Source organism: Petaurus breviceps, unplaced genomic scaffold, assembly GCF_028583685.1.
Source record: "Petaurus breviceps papuanus isolate PSGF00001 unplaced genomic scaffold, PetGlider_PUasm1.0 90825, whole genome shotgun sequence".
Classification (NCBI taxonomy): Eukaryota; Metazoa; Chordata; class Mammalia; order Diprotodontia; family Petauridae; genus Petaurus; species Petaurus breviceps.
Genome location: NW_027187353.1, coordinates 18,341,587 through 18,363,094, shown reverse-complemented (window position 1 = coordinate 18,363,094; position 21,508 = coordinate 18,341,587). Strand labels below are relative to the sequence as shown.

At 41.3% G+C, this 21,508-nt stretch overlaps 1 protein-coding gene across 1 annotated transcript in view; it reads left to right on the top strand.

The window, feature by feature from the left end:
• Positions 1 to 21,508, top strand: part of SCAPER (S-phase cyclin A associated protein in the ER) — a 405,066-nt gene that overhangs the window by 65,232 nt on the left and 318,326 nt on the right. The window contains exons 6-8 of the mRNA XM_069071423.1: positions 5,865 to 5,965; positions 6,610 to 6,726; positions 16,811 to 16,971. Coding sequence (XP_068927524.1) covers positions 5,865 to 5,965; positions 6,610 to 6,726; positions 16,811 to 16,971 — 379 coding nt within the window. The remainder of the gene's footprint in view (positions 1 to 5,864; positions 5,966 to 6,609; positions 6,727 to 16,810; positions 16,972 to 21,508) is intronic.

Genomic DNA, 21,508 nt, shown 5'->3' with positions numbered 1-21,508 from the left:
AAAAACCATGGGGCTCATGGGGAGAATGGAATTAGGATATTAGATTCAAAAACTTCATCTGTGACCCAAAAAGACTTAATAAAAACAGCAGCATAGTTTTATGCCTGTTAAATTAAGAAATACATAAATACTACAATAAACAGTGGTGGCATCCTCAGCCTTAGGCTGCTGCTCAGCTTGCAGTCTGGTTCCCATAGCCAGGGAAGGCTGGGATGTGGGGGTGGGCAGGAGTATGTGGGTGGGGACCAGTAAGGAGGTTACTGAGAGAGCGTGTAGAGGGAGAAGAGGGCCTAGGATAGAACCTGGGGCGGCTCTAAGGGCCAGATATCCAAAATTATGGGATGTAATAAGGACAGTGAGCTGGCAAATGAGATTGAGAAGCAGTGGTCAGGCAGGTAAGAGGAGAACCAGGAGAAAGCAGGATCCTAGAAACCCAGAGAGGAGAGAATATCCAGGATGGTCAGCTATGTCCCATATGGCAGAGGCATCAAAAAGAATGAGAGCGGGGGTGGCTAGGTGGCACAGTAAGTAGAGCACCGGCCCTGGAGTTAGGAGGACCTGAGTTCAAATGCAGCCTCAGACACTTTCTAGCCATGTGACCTTGGGCAAGTCACTTAATCCCAACTGCCCTCCAAAAAGCAAAAAAAAAAATGAGAGCCAAGGAAAGTTCATCAAATTTGTCAGGTAAGAGTTCGTTGGTAACTTTGAAGAGAGCAGTTTCAGTTGAGTTTTGTAGTTGGACACCTGACTGAAGAACAGATGAGGGGAGCAGTGGGAATGCTCGTATTTGCCTTTATTCTTCACATATTCGCTATGTCTGTGCTTAGCATACAGACTTATTGGCTCCTGCATCAGTAGACCTTCTTCCATATTCTGTATTTTTATTTTCAGTAATTGGTTTCCTTTACTGGATTTTGTCTAAGTCACACCCTTTAAAAATAGCTATTTGCCACATCTCTGTCCTCAGCCCTCTTCTCTTCTCCATTTATACTATTTCACTTAATGATTTCATCAGCTGTCATGAAGTCAGTTTTTTCAGTGCAGATAATTCTCAGATGTGCTTGTCCAGGTCAGAACTCTTTTCTAACCTCCAGACTTGTATCTCCAACTGCCTGTTAGATGTTTCTAAATAGATGTCCCAAAGACATCTTAAACTCAGAATTTCCAAAGCTCATCTCTCTCTAAGTCACCACCCCTCTCTCAGGCTTCCCTCTTACGATATCCTCTTTCCAATCACATGGGCTTGCAACTTAGGTGACATTTTTCAACCCCCCACCCCCGCCACTCTCATAGTCAATTTATTGTCAAGTCTCGTCTGTTTAACCTATATAATACCTCTCGTATATTATCCCCTTCTCTCCTCTGACACTGTCACCACCCTGCTACAGGCCTTCATCACCTCAGTCCTCACTTATTGCAACAGCCTACTGGTGGGTCTGCCTCCTTGGGTCTCTCCCCACTCTAGTTCATCTGCCATTCAGCTGTCAAACGGATCTTTCTAAAGTACAGAGATAGCCATGTCATGCCCCTGACCCTTTCTCCTCTCTTTAAGTCTTCTTATAACTTACCCAGCCTCTCTCCCCGCACCCTTCTTGAATAAGACACTCCATCTCCTGGCTTTGACTATTTTCTCTGGTTGCCCACCATGCCTGGAATGCTTTCCCCTCCTCTCCTGTTCCTGGTTTCCCTGGAAAGTCCCAGATGAAAACACCACCTTCTGATCCCTTTTCCCACCAGGCCTTGGTTTTGGGTCTGTACTTAGCTCAAGCAAAATATGCAGTCTCATTCAATTTAATAAACAAACAAACATGCCTTATGTAGACTGATCAAATGTCTTGCCATATTATATGTAATAGTGCTTTTTAAATGTATTTAGAAGCTATTGATTAATAATTTCATTTTAAAATGTTAATGAATTCATAGAAGCTTTTTTTGTCCCTCTATATTTTCTTAATCAACAGGTACTAATAGTACTGTCACCATCATGGGGGGGTCCATGAAGATTTTTTATATTTAAAAAAGGTTCCACATACTTGGCTAAATGGGAACCATTCCGATTTATGCTACTTGGTTCTTGTTAGACAACTTAATGTCCCAGGAGTGTCCACAGTGTCTCCACTGTGGGATGTATTATTGCTTCTGCATAGCTTTGGGTCTTATGTAGTTCTGGTGAATCTTCCATTTTGACGGTAAATGTAGGACTTTTGGTTGGCAAAAAAAAAAAAATAATCAGGTCAAATTATAAAGGATTTTAGGAACAAATGAGAATGTGGAATAAAATCAGGACTTATATCAAGGTATTTCCATTAGCAGACAGGAAGTTACTGATTCAGGTAACCTACTGATGTGCACTGTTACAACATTTAATACAGTACAGGTCTATAGTATCATTGAGCTGCTTTTCACTTAAAAGCTATTGTACAGAGAAAAATCTTAGTGCCTGGAACATAGTAGGTGCTTAATAAATGCTTGTTGATTTGGCTTGGCCTGACCTTCCCATTTTAAACTCATATCAAAATGAATGGGAGAGGCCCTTCAGAGCAGCGATGTAAAGTAAAAAGCATCTGTGCTAGATTTATTCTTATTAGTCCTTTAGGAAAACTGCCTAGGGGACTTTTTCTTCCCAAATGGGTCTGGATTCTGAAAAAGCAATGACTCTTAAAACTTACTGAGAGTCTGGTAGCATTGCTCCTCATGCGCAGGCTTTCTTTTGTTGGTGCCTGGCTTGCTGCCTGATGAAAGTCTCTTTTGCTCCAGCACCATCGGGTATAGCCCGCTGCGCTTACTCCTTTAGGGATGTCCTGGGCACCAGGGCCTGGGCCCCAGGATTGTGTGTCAGTAGGACAAAGGGATGGCGCCAACCAGCCTGCTGTATGCGCCAGTAACTAGAATGAATTACAAACCAATCGAATCCGTTGCAGCCAATTGGTAAACTAATTGGTAATTTTAGCTGTACATCTATATGTCGTTATCTGGATGCCTGTAATGTTGCTTTCAGAGCTACTTTTGTTCAGCTTCATCCTGCTTGACAAAATGGCCTTCATAGCTTTAGGGAGAAAGATGTGCATCAGTGAGTATGGGGCCACTCCAGCTGCTTGTCTTGTTTGTATTCCCTTGTTCCTAAAACATGACTCAGATTACAGCTGCGTGGTAGTGCTCTGATCCCTTCTGATAATGTTGAGCTAAACATTCCTTAAAATAGGTTGTTTAAGCCATCAATGTACTTTCTGTGGGCCAACTGTAGTATCAGAAATGCAACTGCTTATATGGCGCAGTCTTCAGTTTCTAGCAACAAAAAAAAGTGAAATCAGTAGCAAACTTCCTTAATACATTATTCTGAATGAAATCTTTCTGATCTCTAATGTGAGTGATTTAAGCCGAATGAATTTAAAGAGTAAAAATTGTATTCACAGAATTGAGAGAAGGTAGTCTGTTAAAATCCTTAATTTGTTCTTTTCTTGATTGTACTAGACTTTTATTACCAATGTTTGGCACCAAAAATTGCCTTTGATAGGAAGAAGACAATATTTTTTTGTTCAGAGAATTCTTTTTAAGAGAAGTATAACTTTTAAATATGAAATAATGTTGTTACTAAGCATTAATTTTGAAATTTTTGGCATACATTACCATCCTTGAGTCTATACTTACAATTTTGGGTAGTATCTGTAAGTTGATATAGAATCATAATGAAAATTCATTGTTGCTGGGAAGGTGATTGAAAATGTTTCTGGAAGGTGTTGGTTTTTGAATCAGATGACAGTAATCTTCATATTTGCTTCATATATTCCACTGGGAAATTAGGAAAATGAGCCTTTTTCAATGGTGTAAGAATGGTGTCTTTGACTATTCTGGTGAATAAACCCCAGATACCTGCAATATCTCTGTCACTTTCGTTTCAACGGTAGCCTTTATCTTTGTGCTGATCATACAGCTACTCCTTTAGGAACAGGGATGGATACTTCACTTGAAGGTTCTGCTATCATTTCTCCCCCAAGCTCTCTTTGCCATCCATATATGTATGAATTGGGGCCAAGGTATAATTGTTGCCAGATGAACATTACGCAGTGTCACACTAATGTAATTTCAGATTATCTAAAGAAGAGAATTAGAAGTAAAATAACAGTAATTATGACAGATGTGTTCAGTAGAGCACAGGAATCTTGTCTTCTGAGTTAAATAACCTGATTTTAGAAGGATTCCCCGTCGTATGCTTTCATTTTTAATTTCTTCTGTCTTAGGAAACTCATTGACAACAGAGAGGTTGTATTTTAAAGAAAGCATAGACTTGTGGAACCCCAGTGTTACAGGGGACTCAGAGGTTGTGATGCAGTGTGCCCTAGAGAGGGGGGTTGGCAGCAGCACCTTAGGCCACAGTCTCAGTGAGGCCTCACTCCCTTCCCTAGGTGTTAACTGAAAGCTCACTTTCTTGGTTGGATTTTTCATCCCTAAATGTGAAAACTTTAACTGAACTTCTGTTTTTCTGCCTACTTTTAGAGACTTAGAAGATCTTCCTATCTTCTTTTCTATTGTGGTATGGTGGAAAGAGCTTTGGAATGAGAGGAAATAAAAATAAAAAATAAATCTGCTTTGACTTTTTGTTTTATCAAAATAAAAGAAGCCAGAGCTTCCTGAATAAAAGATGTAGCAATACCATTTGTATTCATTTAGGTCCATGATGTTTTTGAGACTGACCCCAAATCAGTGCATAGAAATACTGAGCTGCGTCAGTCAGAGGCTTTAGCTGTTTTATGGTAGAGCATGTTGAATGTTACAGTATATGAGAGAGTGAATGATTGCCAGAGCCTTGGTGGACAGGCGGCACCATCACAGAGGATGTCTGTGGCAGAATTAAGACTTAGGCTTGTCTCTTGACCACCCGCCTTTTTTCAGTCCAAGTGGAGAAATAGAGAGACCAATGGAGACATTGTGCTCTGCCCAGAGTCTGCTTTCTAGGCGAGAAAAGGCAGAGACCAAGAAGAGCTTCAGGACACTAAGATTCACATGGGACTTTCCAGTTTATACAAAGATGTATATATATATATATATATATATATATATATATATATATATATATATATATATATATATATATATATATATAATTTATCCAATTTGAGACTCAGAGTAATCCTCGATTGGAATCTGGGTGGGGAGCACCTCAGATCCCGAGAGAAGAGCCCTTTCCCTTGGCTCCAGATGCTCTCTCTTCCACTACCTGCCCTTCCCTATCCATTGAGAAGTCAAGAAATATGATGCCTATTATACATATACAGTCCTACATAAGTGAGGCAATTTACATACCCTTGTTAATTGATACTTTCTATTCAAGGTGTAGCTGGCAATTTTGTTTATTAGCCAGATTTATGCTTTCTGAATTGTATGGAGCTTAAATTAACTTCTATGGGATTTTTAATTAAGAATAAATGACTCCCTCAAATTTTACTGCAGAGTTGTTAATTAGCAATTGGACCCATGACAGTGCTTTACTTAAAGGAGTCAGAATTTTGGGAGTATTCTGCTTAATTCGCTTGGATGCAGCAGGTGCCCACGTGGGCTTGCCTGTCGTCAGTTTCTGCAGACTAGAAGGCCTCTGCCTGCATCCTTTCGACTTGAATGACCATTTTGGAAGGTTTTAAGAAAGAGCAGTGCTGATACCATGTGTTTTCTAAACTGTTTCCCTCAGTACTTCCAATCCTCTGTGGTTGGTGAATAGGCAAAATCTGGAAGGCTACGTGCTATGTTAATGCCCTGCATGAAGGGAAAATGCAAAAAAGTGGTTGATTCCTGAGAAGTTTGGTTTAATATTTGGACCTTCCTTGGATTTTCATTCTTCTCAGATAAGAAATATTTTCTTCCCTAATCAGGAGGTGCTGATGATGCTGGATAACTATGTAAGAGATTTTAAAGCGCTCATTGATTGGATACAGCTTCAAGAGAAACTGGAGAAGGCAGACGCTCAGAGCAGGTATGAGTTTCTGGCCTAACACAGTGACCTTCTTCATTTTGGTTATGAGAGTAAAGGATGGCAGCTGGATTTGACTGCATATCTTTCTGAGATGACTACTAGGCTCTACTAAGCGTTCTGCAGACTTCTCTTCTCATTAGTGCACTTTGACATTCCTAGGAATTCTGGAAACCTTTTAATCCAGTGTGGTATAGTCCATATTCTGGTGCCAAGGCAGCAGTCCTCAGTGTCATATTCTTTTCATTTATTTGACAGATGGGGCATATTGCTAATTGTGAAGATGAGAGTGGGATAGTTAGTGGTTGTAGGAATCCAAGTCAGGAAGGGCCTGGCTGATTAGGGGTGCAAGGTGAGACATTCTGCCGCTTCCTGATATGCTGGGGATGCTGTAATAGAATCAGCTGAGATATCATGTGTAAAGCACACAGCGAATCATGAAGCGATCCATAAATTTGAGTTCTTAGATATTACTAGTAGTAGGACTCCCTTACACTATGAGGTTGGACATCTTTGCTGCTCCTAGTAAACTTCCTGTTGAGCAACTCAAGAGATAGTTAAATTATGGCCACATTTTGACCTACAAAAATGCAACTAAAATATTACATTTTTCCTTGTTAATGCATTAATTTTTTCTTGAATTGCAGACCCACTTCTTTGGCATGGGAGGTAAAGAAAATGTCTCCAGGACGTCACGTAATTCCCAGCCCCTCGACAGATAGAATCAATGTGACGTCAAATGCTCGAAGAAGCTTAAATTTTGGGTAAGATGCAAGGAACCTTTCAAGAATGTGGTGATAACATCCTGGGCACCCCATCCAGTGAATTTAGGTGCCCTCCCAATGTGTCAGATGCCTTGTTTTTTTTCATTGGGTTTTTAAAAAAATATGTTAGAAATAAGAGGAGATCACTCAAGGTATCAGTCTCCAGCCTTATTCTCAGGTATTTCTGTGCCCCTCTTTTAATGGTCATTCATGTTTATCATTATTCATGTTATTAGCATTCAGCTCCCTCTAATGCTCACCATTCCCCTATTCATTGCCCTTTCTGCTAGTTGTATTTCTACTTTTTCTGAGGTTGCAGTGTTCTATGAAGGGAAGGGAATCAGCATTATTAAGTCCCTACTATGTGCCAGGCACTGTACTAAGCACTTTACAAGTATTATCTCACTTGATGCTCAAAACAGCCAGTCCTTTATGTAGGGGCTGTTATTATTCCCATTTTACCAATGAGGAAACTGAGACAAACAGAGGTTTAGTGACTTCTCCAGAGTCACACAACTAGTAACTACCTGAGGTCAGATTTGAGCTCAGGTCTTCCTGATTTTGGTCCAGCATTCTATCCATAACACTACTTAGCTGCCCCATGAATGAATGAAGAAACAAATGAATGAATGAGTAAAGCATTTATTATGAGAGAGAGGTTGGTCTTGAATGGACTTCAGACTGGGAGACCAACCAGGTGACTATTTCAGTAATTGAGGACCTGTACTAGGGTGGTGATAATGTTGGGAGAGAGAAGGGAGCAAATATGAGAGATATTAAAAAAGGTAAAATTAATAGTACTTGGAAATAGATTGGATATGGAGGCTGAGAGAGTACGGAGTTGAGAATGACAACTAGGTCGTGAGCCTGGGGTGACTGTCAGGAAGATGGCCATGCCCTTCACAGTATTAGGAAATTTAGAAAGAAGGAAGGATTGGGGGTGGGGGTGGGGAAAAGTTCCATTTTTAATATGGTTGAGTTTAAGATGTTTTGGAGACATTTGTTTAGAGATGTCAGACAGGCAGCTGACATAGGGATGTGAGTCTATAGGTTAGGCCTAGGTAGGTAGATCTGAGAATGGTCAGCAGAGAGATGATAATTTAATTCCTGGGAGCTGAGAAGATGACCAAGGGAGACAAGAAGAGGGCCCCAGAGAGATCGTTAGTAGGCTTGACCTGGGTGAATGTGCAGCCCCCAATCAACAGGCAGACAGGTAGGAGGAGAAGAGAAGAGAGGACCCAGAAGGAGGTGATCTATGGAGTCAGAAAAGGCCCAGAAGTCAGGAGCAGTGAGGACTGGAATGAAGAGAGCTGGGTGACTTTGGAAAGAGCAGTTTAGGTGGAATGATGAGGTCAGCAGACAGCCTGCAGAGAGTTGAGGGAGCAGAGAGTGAGAGGAAAGGAAGGGGAGGCCCTGATTCCCCATGACCTTCTCCAGGAGGTCAGCCACAAAAGGGAGGAGACATGTGGGGCAGTAACTGTGGGGATAAACAGATGAGGTGAGAGCTCTTGGAGGACGAGGGAATCGTGGGCAGTTGGGAAGCTCTCAGTAGACAGGGAGAGATTGAGAGAAGTCAGAAAGTGGGATGAGGGTGCAAGCAGAATGCTGGTGAAGATGAGATTGAATGCCATTACTTGTGCATGGAGAAGGAGAAGAGCCACCTTTTCACATGAGAGGGTATAGGAGGAGCTAGTGTGAGACGAGGGATGCAGAGTAGAGGGTGCTCTTTGAATGCCTGTTTGTTCAGTGAAATATCTGAGAAGGCATAGAAGACACCTTGTCTGAAGAGAACCTGGAAGCTCAGAGCTCTGCAAAGGAAAATGAATTGAGCGCTCACATGTGCTTTACCTTGCCTTTTCCCCTGTATGGTTATAAAGATTTATCCTGCAGAGAATTGTCAGTGAGATCAGGAACATAGAATGAAAGACAGAATGGTCCTCAGTGTGGTCATTTGGCCTGAAGGCTGCATTTTACAGATGAGGAGACATGCCCAGAGAGCTTTTTACTTACCTGATGTCCTATGGGTGGCTTGTTCCACACCTGCGATTCAGGCCCAGTTAGTCTGTTAGCATTTATTATGAGCCAGCTAGACGATACAGTGGATGGAGTCAGAAAGCCCTGAGTTCAGATCTGGCCTCAGACACTTTCCATGTGACCTGGGCAAGGCATTTCGCCTTTGTTTGCCTCGGTTTCTTCAGCTATAAAAAGGGCATAACAATAGGAGCCTTTGGCAGGGTTATGTTGTGAGGATTAGATGAGGTAACATTTATGGAAGTCTTAGCGCTGTGCTTGGCGTATAGTTGGTGCTCTAGAAATGCTTATTTCTTCCCCCCACTTATTAAGTACCTGTTGTGTGCTGATGATTGGGTCCTATATCCAGCAGACTTTGCACAGCAGCACCCTGCCTTCCAGTTCTCCTTTTTGTTTTCCTTATGTGTGTTTCCAGCTTTTGCATACACTATTTTAATAAAGATATTACAGAGATGAAAAAGCAAGTACATGGGTCAGTAATTGATAACGTACTCATTTTAGAAAAAAAAGGAACATTTCATATGCTCTTTTTTTTTTTACATGAAAGTCATTTCTGTTTATACTTCTATCTCTCGGATTAATCCTTCCTTACAGCAAAGGGAAAAGAGCTAAACGAAAGTATCTCAGTGACTTTGTCTGACAAGGTAGGCAACCTTGGCCCCTGCATTCTCCTCTCTATCTACTCTTCTTTGGGGACAAGTTTGGTCATAATTATTCAGCTCTAGGTGCTGATGTATTTGAAATTCTTTTCATCTACTTTTTTCCTTGTAGAAGTATGATAAGTACTTTTTTTTCTCATGCATTTTCTTTGAATCTTATTCTGTTTGAGAAATACTAACAATTGATTCTTGTGTACTTTAATAGTCTTCTCCCTTTCATCTTCTTGTATCCTGGGACCAGTTCCTTATATAGCATCTCTGATCCTGAAGTGCTGGTCCCATTTATCCTGTCTGATGAATATCTGTGCTTTGTCCTGTGAATGTTATCCAGAGTGCCCTCCATATGGCCCTGCCTTCATCTTTATTTATCCTCTACTACTTTTCAGTGTTGCAGGAGGGTTTGCGGTACATGGCCTAATGCCTTCTGCTTTGAATAGTTTGCAAATGAACCTGTGTTCTCAGTCATGTTGCCTTTGTTGTGGCTTCTATGTCATCACTTGTTTAAGAGGATTATGTGTTTGCTTCTGTGATTTTTGGCTTTTTTACATTACTGTGGCAACTATTTTTTATTAAACTTATGAGAGAGATAGAATCAATGCCTTTATTTTATATATTTCCTTTTGTCTACTTATCATTTGGAATTGGCAACTTATAGAAACAGGATGGGCTGGAGTCAATACATTTTTTCTACCACATCATCTTCAAGTCATTTTTATCCGTATTTTAAGTTTGTAACATATTTTGACCTTTGCCATAGCCGTTTGATGCTACATTCACATACGGACTCTTAAAATATTGTTATTACTGTAACCACCTGTTTCCTCCATAATCAGTTGAATTTCTAATTAGGTCATTGGATGTTTGCTATATCCCGTACCCTCTAACTCTCATTTTTGAAGAAAGCCTTCAGGACACTTGGGTATGGGCATCCTGAATTGTCTGGAGCCTCTTGTTTCTTAGTCCAGAATTCCTTTAGTTTTCAGTGACCTCTCCTCGCTGCCTCCCTTTTCAGTAAAGTCACCAGGCACCAAGGCACGTGCCTTAGTTGGAAGAGCCTGTCAGATTCTCCCAGGACTTGTTTACTTCTCTGTCTCGACAGAGCACGACACCCTCCTCTTGTTGGTCGTCTCTTTAAAAGGTGACACGCTTGAGCGCCTCGTGGAGGGCTTTTCTCCTCTCTTTGTAAGCCTCATGAGGCACCTGACGTTGTCGACCCTGCATTGGCTTTTCTGAGAACTAGTGAGCTATTCTCCCGTTTAACTGAAATTTCTTTATGTTTTCTAGTTGCACTTTGTGTCGACGTGTACGTTGTGAAGTTGCTTCAGTAGTGTTTCAACTCATAGATTGCTGGGCAAAGAAAGACATTTTAAAAGTACCATCATTAAAATTGTTTTTAGATGGTCAAAGAAATGTGTGATTTTTTTGTACCGTCTGTCCTCTTTTCAGTCATTCCCTGACCATTTCTGCTGAAGAAGAAGCGGATTTGTGAGCTTCAGGACCTCTTTTTTTGTTTTGTTTTGTGTTATGGGTCATTGTAGCTAAGAAATCCACCAATTACTTGGCAGCCCAATTTCTGGTAATAAACTTTTTAATACTCAGGCTAGGGGTGGCTAGGTGGCACAGTGAAAAGAGCACCAGCCCTGGAGTCAGGAGAACCTGAGTTCAAATCCGGCCTCAGACACTTGACTCACTAGCCATGTGACCTTGGGCAAGTCATTTAACCCCAACTGCCCTCCAAAAGACAAAAAAACAAACAAACAAAAAAATCCTCAGGCTAATTCTTGGACAGCAGGCACAAGAGTCTGTTGCTCAACCCTTCCTTGAAGCCTTTCTTCTTCGGAAAATTCACCAGATCTTGGCATAATATTTGAGAACTCAGGCTAATTATGATGTCATGTTTTAGTGTGGGAAGAGGACTTTAGTGGGAGACTATATAGTTTCTTTAAAAGAAATGAGAGACATGAATAATTGTTTTGCAGAAAAGTGCAGATCCACGTTACGTAGAATCTGGTGTAGTCTCAGCTGTGCAATGAACATCCCTAGCGTAGCTAATACAGTCCCATGAACAGAGTATTGCTCAAGAAGTAGTTGTTTTTTGTGGCGTGATCTTGGAAGAGTGATTTCTCACTGAATGCCCAGAGCAGTCATTTAAGTTTTCATTGTGGTTAAAATGGCCCTTTATGATTTCCAAGTTTTATTTAAATTATGTTTTTAAGGGTTTCCATGTTTGGAATGAATCATGATGTCAGGTCCATTCATCACAAGAGGAGGAGCATAGATATGTTTTCTTTTTACAATGAATGCATATTACCTTCTGGTTTTTGTATTGAGCAATTAGTGAAATCTGTATTAGAAAAACTGTTGACTCTTAGGGACCACAAGCTTAGTTATAATTACCAGAATACAAAAAAAAGCAAAATAAGCAAGCACAAGTCCTTTGGACGTGTCTGCTGCTCCCGCCCTGTCTCCTGGCTTTCTTGTAATAGTCTCCTAACCAGCCTTGCTTGTCCTTTTCTAGGCCTTCAGTTCTCAGCCCAGAGCTGTGGGCTGAGGGCCGCTTGCCACATCTTGCCTGCTGCTGGTTGTACTTCCTTGCTCCTTCCCAACTAAAGATCCAGCTGCTCTTCTCTCCCCTCCCTCCCTGCCTCCTGCTCTGGACACAATGCCATGGCTCTGCTTACCCTTCCTGTGACTCTCTAGCCCTAACCTCTCTTCCTGGGCCCCTGTTCCCTCAGATGTGCTGTTTTCTCCTTTTGAACTCAAGTGCCTCATGTCTCAGACTCTTTCTCTTTAGTGTTTGCATCTTCATGCTTACCATGTGTTATTTTTAAAAAGATGGCTTTTGAACACCTAGAAAAAGCAGCCCGCGTGGTTCTCATAGGGTAGCCGGACTCCTCAGGAAGGGACAGGCCAGACTCGCATGGTTTCCTGTTCTCCCAGGGCTGCTGACCTTGTAGTTCAGGGAGATCCCAGAGTAATAACGTGCCTGGACTTTGTCAGTGCATCTGGCACAGCCACTCACGCAATTTCACAAGCATTTATTAAGCCCCTCCTAGGGGAATAGTCTTTGCCCTCCAAGGAGCTTATACTCGATACAAAGAAGTAAATACAGAAAATAGACAAAACACATGGAGCATTGTTTCAGGATGGGGAGGCGTGAATAATGGTAAAGTGTCCAGCGAGGTTTTCTAGATGTGGCAGCTCTTATGCTGCATCTTGGAGGGGACTGGGGATTCCTAGAGGTGGAGATGAGGCAGGGTGCCTTGTAGGCATGGAGAAGTATTGAATGAGGAGCAGCAGGTAGGCTAATTTGGCTGGGTCACAGTGGATGAGGTCAAATAACATGTCATCAGCCTCAAAAGATGTGCATGTATCGTGCTGTGAGGTTTGTGAAATGGTTTACAAATATTGTAGCATCTTGTCCTCAACAACCCTAGGAGGTAGGTACTCTTACCCACATTTTATAGTTGAGGAAACTAAGGCAGATAGGGCTTAAGTGACTTGCTCAGAGTCACACAACTACGAAGTGTCTGAGGCTGGATTTGAATTTAGGCCTTCTTGATTCCAGGCCTAGAGCTCTATCTACCACACCACCCAGCTGCCTCTAGAGAGGGGTCCTTGTTTTATCCTAGAAGTAGTAGGGAGCCACTGAAATTTCTGTAGCAGGGGGAGTTACTTGGTTAGACCTGTGTTTGGGGAATATCAGTTTGGTAGGGTACATTGGAGAAGTTGAACCACTGTACGGAGGGAGATGAAGGAGGAAATTATTGTAATTGTCTAGGTAAGAGTTGATGAGAGGCTGAGGTCAGCTGCATGAGTAGAAATAAAGGGACAAATGTAAAAGACTCCGTTAGTAGATTTGATAGGACTCTGTAACTCATTGGAAATAGGAGGTTGGTGAATGGCGACTTTAAGGTCAATGCCCTTATCAGGGGTTAGGTAAGCACTGCTTTCAAACCTGGGGGAGTGGGAGGAGCGGTGCCTTGGCCAGCAGCTGGGAGGTTAGGAGAAGGAGCAGTTTGTCTGTGTTGTGTTAGATACCTGTGTGATGCTGAGGGATGGATAGAGAGCTCTGGGAGTCCTCTGGGAATGATGTTAGCCAGAGATAACTCAGAGAGAAGAGAGGAAGGCTGCATCAGAGCCCTGGGGGCACCCGAGCACGTGCAGAACATGACAGACCAGCTCCAGACAGGGTTCTTCCTCCTCACCTCTGCCTTGTAGCATCCCTGTCTTCCTGGCCTACTCAGCTCCCATACCGAGTCTTGAATGAATGAAAGAAGCTCTTCCCATGTGCTGAGCACTACACTGAGCACCTGAGATACAAACAGAAAAAGGGACATGGTCTCTGGAAGGTTGGGAAGGTCAGGAACTCCCAAGGATTCAGAGGCAGGGCTGAAGGCAGAGTCCTTAGGTTTTAGGAGAAGGTCAAATGACAGTGCCTGGAGATCTGGAGGGCCCAGGGGCAGGCACAAGGCCAAGCCAGGAGGACCTTGGGCCTTCTCCCACTTTGTATTTGTTTTATATATTTTATATTTACCTATCTGTACATGGTTCTTCCCACCCTAAATACAATGGCTTAGTTTCTTTGTGTGTAAAATGGGGGGATAGTGGGTTTGACAACATGAACCTCTAAGGACCGTTACAGCTTTAAATCTATGATCATGTTACCTAGTGGTAAGTCTGTCTGTACTGACTGTCCGTTCTGTCCATTCAACATTTTTGTCCATTATCTGTATAAAGACACACCCTTTTAGATGCTCCTATTTTCAGATGACATTGTGTTAATTATATCAAGCCTTGGAACTTTGAAAAGCCTCCTAATTCATAATTACTTAAAACAATTTGACCTAACTATACATACAGGAAAAACCAAGTGGATGAAGATTGTCTACATATTGCATCAGTTATACTGTACAGTTCAATAGACAGCCTTGTCCATTAGCTTATCAATTTGGTGGAGAAAAATTCAGATGGACAGTAAGCTGGAATTAAAGGCAGAGGAGGAGGTTAGGCTGCATTACTTTTGGGAAAGTAAATACATTTTTTTTAATGACTCTGAACCAGAAGTTGCTCTTTTTTTTGGCACCAGAGCTTGGCTAGTGATGCGAGTCAGAGACTAATGCAGTCTCCAGAGAGATGAAGTTGAGCGTGATTTGGAGGTCCTCGTGGTCATAGGCACCCTGCAGCCCCCTACAGATGTGGAGGTGCACCACAGAAGCAGTGGCTGACCACGTCATTAGATGCTTGTATGACCAGGGCTGCTGTTGATAGTCAGTGTGATGCACTGGCCTTGGGCAGTGCCAAGGCTCCTGGTGCACTGAGTGGACCCCCACAAGTGATTTTCAGTAAGAGGCAGATGAGGATCACATAAGATGAGTCGGGATGGACGGACTGTGAGCTGCATCATTGGAGGGAATGGCTGCAGTGATGAGGTTTCATGGCCATTGACAAGTAAGGACCAAGAGATATTAGACTTATTTTGTTTGCTTCTGGAAGTAGACCTGGAAGCCATGGTTATACATTTCGTAGAGGCTCTGTTTAGTTGGCTATAAGGAAGAACTTCCTGAGAATAGAATAGTTCCAAAGGGGATGGCTTGCCCTTTTAGGTAGTGGGTTCTGTATTGTGATGGGTCTTCAGGCAGAGTCTTGGTGGCTTCTTGTTGGAGACATTGTGGTGCTTGTTCTTGCTTGTGACTGAGTTGGCCTCAGCGACCTCTCAGGGACCCTTCCAACTCTAAGATTCAGTGACTCTTCTTTTCTGTTCTCTACTTGTTGAAATCCTGTTCTTCCATGTTGATGGATTGCTGCCCATAGAAAAGATGCTCTATATTCCAGAAAACCCTCCCTCTTCTTCCTGGCTACCAGTTATACAGATTCTCCACCTGGGAGCTCTTGAGGTCATCTAGGCCCGCCTCTGTCTGAGCAGCCCTGTGCTCCACAGCATCACAAAGAGGTGGTCATCTAGGCCCTCTTTAAAACCTCTAATTGTCAGAGACAGCCAGTTCAGCTTTTGAACACCTCTCTTGTGTCAAGCCAAACTCTGCCTTTGAAGCTTCTACTCCTATACTCCTTGTTTTCTAATATCACCTCTTGGTCCCAAACAGAATAAATTATATCTCTCCACTATGTGATAGCATTCCCAGTTCTTAAAGACAGTTGGCATCTCCTCCTCTCCCTCTTCCTCCAGTTTTTTCTAGGCAAAGCCCCCCCATCTCTCCAGCATGTCCTCATTTGTTATGTTCTCAATGAACCTCTTTCTTATTCTTCTTATTCTAGTTTCCAGCCTCTCTGTACTGTTAGCATAAAAAGTGTTTAGGAGAGAAATCTTGCCCTCGGTGGGCATTGTTAGCAGGGCATTTCTGTCCTGGGGTGGGTGTGAGAGATGACAGCATCATGGGCTTTTTAGCTAGAAGGGCTTTCTGAGATGTTATAGTCCTCACTAGATCTGACCAGCAATCTCCTTTACAGTGTCAACAACAAATGACCATAAACACCTCCCCCCCCCCCCCGTGGTGAGTAACTCATGAGCAAAATCTTCTTCTCTGCAGTTTCCACCTATTATTTTTAGTGCTGCCTTGGGGGTCCAAGCAGAAAAGGTCTGAACTGATAACCCTTAATTATTTCCAAGGTCTTAATCATTTCTGTTTTCTAGGTTAAACATTCCCTTTTCTTTCAGTGGCTCTCAGAATGGCATGGTTTCTGGTGCTGTAATCCTGGTCATTCCTCTGTGAAGAATTCTCCCATTCACATTATTGGTCTTGCCACTGCTCCTTATTATATTATTATATCCTGGGATTTTGAGGGAGTGACTTCACTCCTCTGGGGTTATTTCCCTCTTTATAAATCAACTGAGGAGCCTAGAATAGATTATATCTGAAGTTCTTTCTCTAGGTATATATCCTATGCTTTCTCTATCCTTAAAATTCTTGCAGAGATTTCTTTAGTGCATTTATATTTAATCTTACATTATAGTTACTTACTAGTTTATGACTTTCTCAAGGGCAGAGACTGTGCCTCATTTAACTTTGTCAAGCACTTATATGTTTGAGTGAATGAATGAACGCAAAGACAAATAAAACAACAAAAAAAAAAAAAACCCTGACCTCAAACATTTATATAGACAAACCTCACTTTAGGGCTTAAATGTACCAGTGCCAGTGCATTGAATTATGTAGTAGATCTTTCTTTAATAAAAGAAAACTTAACACACTATCCACCTTCCTTCCCCAGAAAAACTCAAAAGGAATTTTACTATATGTGTTTTTCAAAAATTGACAGCCAACTAAGGGAATAGATGGTGTATACCGGACAAAATCCACTGTGATTTTATCCCATTTGTTGTTGGAATAAGGATTCTTCTATTTAAGTTGTTAATATAAACATTGTTTTTCCAGGGGTCCTTCTGGGGCAATTGCTGCCACTCGACTAGCTCCAGCCGGCGTAAGTTGGGCTGACAAAGTGAAAGCTAACCATTCAGTGCCTGCTGCGCCTCCAAATACAGCACCTGTGCAGAGCTGCCCACCTGTCTCAGTGCAGAAGGCCTCTCGGAGAAATGGTAAGTGACGTAGGCTTTGATATATGATCTCTTTGCACTTGGTACTCACACACAACTGTCTGCATAGCCGCCTTCACTAAAATGGTAAAATGAGCTAAGGAATCCAAGCATGACTTATTTTCAGTGTTTTAGGAATGCCTAACCAATTTATTCTAGTTCCAGATAAGCCAAGTAGAATGATTTTTTTTTTACCAGCTCAGAATTCCTTTCAGATTTTGAATTGGTGCATTAAAAAATGTAACCTAGTCAAGTCAGAAGGCAGAATATACATTCAAATACCAAGTCTAGGGGAAAATATATGGTGTTGGTTACTATTTTGGTTCAGCAAAAATATTTTTTAATATTCTTTTACATATATTTTCTTCATGTCATCAGGATTACTGAAGAGTATAATAAATAGGAAGATGTGTTACTAGAACTTTTCAGAAGGAAGTTGATTCCAGAAGGATTTTTAGTGATAAATTTTGTAAAAGTTCAAGATAGATTTTTCAGATATTTTTCAAACAATGCTTGGAATTTAGAATGATGCTGAAGAGGTGATAATGGGTGCCTCATTCTTCTTCTGGGTTAGGAAATGAGAATTTTATCATCTTTGCTTTTTGTGTGAAGAGTCCAATTGGATGTAGAGTTATTAGTTCAAAGCCTTTTGGAACAGAAGTAATTTTCCCTGGTAACAGCAAAAGAATTGCTACCTCTGCCTTTTGGCTGGGTCTGGAATAGTTTTTGTTATGGGGGCAGGGTTTGTTCCCCAGGGATTTTCTTGCTCTCCTCTGTTGTAAATTCACTGCTTCTTCGTATTGACCTGTACTCTGGAAAACTAAGACAAAGAAAGCAAATCTTTCTGTTATGTAAAGATAAAGTATTTATAAACTTACAACCTCCTCTTCAGGTACAGATTCAAGCCCCTTCACACTAGAAGTAGATGGCCTGCCTAGTTGTTGTGGCCAAGACAGTTCATCAGCAGGTCGCCAGCCTTCAGGGATTAGCCCCTTTAACCTTTGGCTGGCTGGTCCTTTCAAGAAACAAAGGCTATCTCCAGGCCCTCCTAGTCATGGAATTCACATGTGGGTAGGACCTGCCTGAGCTTGTGTTCCACCTCCATGGTCGTCTAGAAGCCAAGGTCACCTCTAGGTCACAGTGAGCCAAGGTAAAGGACTTCAGTGTAGACTAGATTGTTCTTATTTGAAAAACCATCACAAAATCAATTGGAAAAAACTCAAGGAAAACTGAGTAATGCCTAATACACCAGGATGGCCATCTTGCCCTATCATTCTAATTTCCTTGAATAACAAGCCCAGCAGATTGAGAGGAAATGATAGATATTATTTTACTTGATGCTAATAAGACTTTTGTAAAACATTCATTAATAAACTGGGAAAATATGATTAGAGATAACACAGGTGACTAGAAGGGCAGATCCAGTGAGATCTTTGGACTTTTTTTGGGGGTGGGGACTAAGGTTTAGCAAATAGTCTTCTACCAGTGTTGTTCATAGACCTAAAAAGAATCTTGTATAGCATTGTGCAATTTATATTTGGATAAAAGTCCTATATTAATAACCCTGATGACTATAGTTCACAGAAGAAGACAATTACTCCTGTGTTAATATGATAACTTGAAATAAAATCTTATTGCTTTGTATATATTTTAAGGACATTTTGAAAGCCTGATTGCATTATTTTAAAGCTTAGAAAAATAAGTTTTATTGAGTGCTTTTTAAACATCCTTGATTTATTTAAAGTGTAAATATTTACAATATCACAAGTATATTTATAATCTTTCTGTTGTTATTACTACTTAATATTGGTACACATCTTCTTTCTGTTTCCAAAGGGTTTAATTTTTAAGAAATGAGAATAATTCTGTTATACTTCCATTTTATGCTAGTGCATTTTTTCTCTCTTTAAATAATTTAGAAATTGAAGCATTGAACAGTTTTGAATTAATCTGTTACAGTGAAAGTATAATACAACATATCTTTAGACTTTTAAAAGAAATATTGAATTTTAATATTTTCAGTTTAGGCTGACTTGAAAGCCCCAAACAACAGACCCATTAAAAGTACTGCAACAGTCATGAGGATGAAACTTAGCCTAGTTTTCATGAGATAATTCTTCAAATTAATGCAGGAAATGTGGAAATAGTGTTGGTAGGTAAAAACTAATTAAGTTTAAATGTCGTAAAATTTTACAATAGTCACTAATCAACAGGTTTTTATTCCAGGCACTGTTTTAAGATTTTTGATTTGCTCAAGTTGCTCAGAAGATTTAAAGCCAGACTCTTTGACTCCAAATCCTTTCCCCTGGAGCACACTGTTTTGTGTTATGTAGGTATCCCTACAACTCTGGGAAGAAAGCATTTCTTCCATGTTGGCCACTGAAATTGAACTCTAATAAAGTAACCAAAGGCATGGTCTTATGCTTAAAGCTCATAATAAAAGGTGGCGTTTGCACAGTACTTTATGGTTTACAAAGTGCTTTATGCCTGTTATCTTATTTGATCTTTTCAGCAATCTGTGAGATATATACAACCTCTTAAAGGGGTATAAAGCCAATTTGTGGAAATTTAGTTCCATTTAGTTCAACATCAGTTGAATCTCTCTTTTTTATACCACACTAAATTAAGTGCTTACCCTAGAAATTGATCAATCCACAAACCCCTATTGTATGCAGAGCACTATCACTACATAGGGAAGTTTAGGTGAGAAACTCTCTTGTCTCAGAGACTTTTTGGCTAATTGGGAGGTTCGACACTAACACAGATGAGTATAACACACAGTATTACCTAATAAGTACTTCAGAGAGGTGCAAAAAAAAAAACCTTTTATGTGACATCTCAAGAGGGAGAGCATTACCGACTAGTAGGATCCACAGTACTTCTTGTTGGAGTTGTATTGGAATTGGTTCTTAAAGGGTCATCAGGCACAGATGGAAGGGAGGACACCCAGGGCAGAGCCTGAGCCAAAGCACCAAGGTGAGAGACTGTAGTTTGTGATGAGAGGGTCCCTGCCCTCTGGAACTTTGCTGCCAAACTAAACAGTAGGTCATTCCAAAATGGCAAATAGTACTTAGTCTTTACAGAGCAGATAGTAAAATAATACTGTGAAGTTTCTGTTACTGAAAAGGGATTGGAAATCACAAGGTAAATGTCTGATCTGTGAGTTTAAACAAAAAAACTTGGCATCTACTATATTTTCACCTCAGGTAGCTGCTATCGTCTGACCAAGTAGAGTTGCCAAAGCTCCATCTTTCAGCCAGATTTAGTACAGATTATTGAAGGAGCTGGGGATGACTACACCAGCAAACATCACTCACTCATTCCTTTTATTGCTTTTAAAAAATGCACATAGGTTAGCTATTTCTAATTTCTACTTACAAGCAAAAATATCCTGTTTAAAATAAAGATAATAACCAGTAAAAACTACTGACTACTTCATCCTTACAGACGGGGATAGGAATAGGGACCAGAACTGTGATTTTAAGGTAGCTGAGTAGGGCAGCGAATGGTGCTGTAAAGTTTATTCTGTATTGTATTTTTATTTATATCGTTAAATATTCCCCAATTACATTTTAGTCTGTGTCGGCTGATGGTTTGATACCTCTGGTGTAGGGCAGTCCTAATGAGGAAACTCCCTCCACAAAAGCAGATCTCCAGCTTTCAGTCTTAGAGATTTTCTGTGGTACTGAGAGGCTGTGACTTCCCCAGAGTTGGGGGCCCAGGATGTCAGACGTGAGCCGGAAACCCAAGAAGACCTGACCCTGACTAAGGTTGAGGCTACCCACACTGCCAGGATATTTTGTGAGCGGTCAGTTATGTTGATTGAGAAGCAGGTACTGATGAAATGCACAAGAAATGTATTAAACTCAATCAATCAATAAGTGTTTACTAAATACTTTCTGTGTGAGAAATAGTCCTGGCTCTCCAGAAACTTACATTCCTGTGGAGACAACATGTACATACATTGGTACATTCAAGAAATGTTCAAAATAGCTGCAAGGCAGCCTTTGAGGAGAGCTGGGCACTGGGTGATGATGTCCAGGGTGGAGACGTGTCACAGCTGCTGGTTTCACATTTGATTGTCAGTCACACTGGGGTCATCGTGACATCCTTCCCTTTTGATTTCTGAAGTTTGTGAACAGCTTTGGGTTTGTGGCATTTTCTCTGAGGGAAGTAGCAGCAGTGGAGGAGGAGGATGAAGCCAGGCTAGAAATGGTCTCTACTGTTGGGCCAGAGGCTCTGGACTTTATTTGCGTGGCTGGTCCAGCTGAAATCCTTTGTGCACAGGGCAGCTTTAGGTTGTGACAGAGTAGCTATATGTTAGAAAAAGATAATGAGTGTGGCTCGTGTTAGCCTTGTAGTTTTCTTGTTCTTTACCAGTGTCAATGTTCCAGTCCTACAAGGCTGCATGATTTCTTCTTGGGGGTGTTCCTGCGTGGATGCCCATCCCAGCTTTCCCCGCTTCAGTAAATTCCCTTTGTGAGTTGAGGTGGTGTAGCAGCAAGCACCCCAAGCGTCCTCAGGGTTTGCAGCTACCACA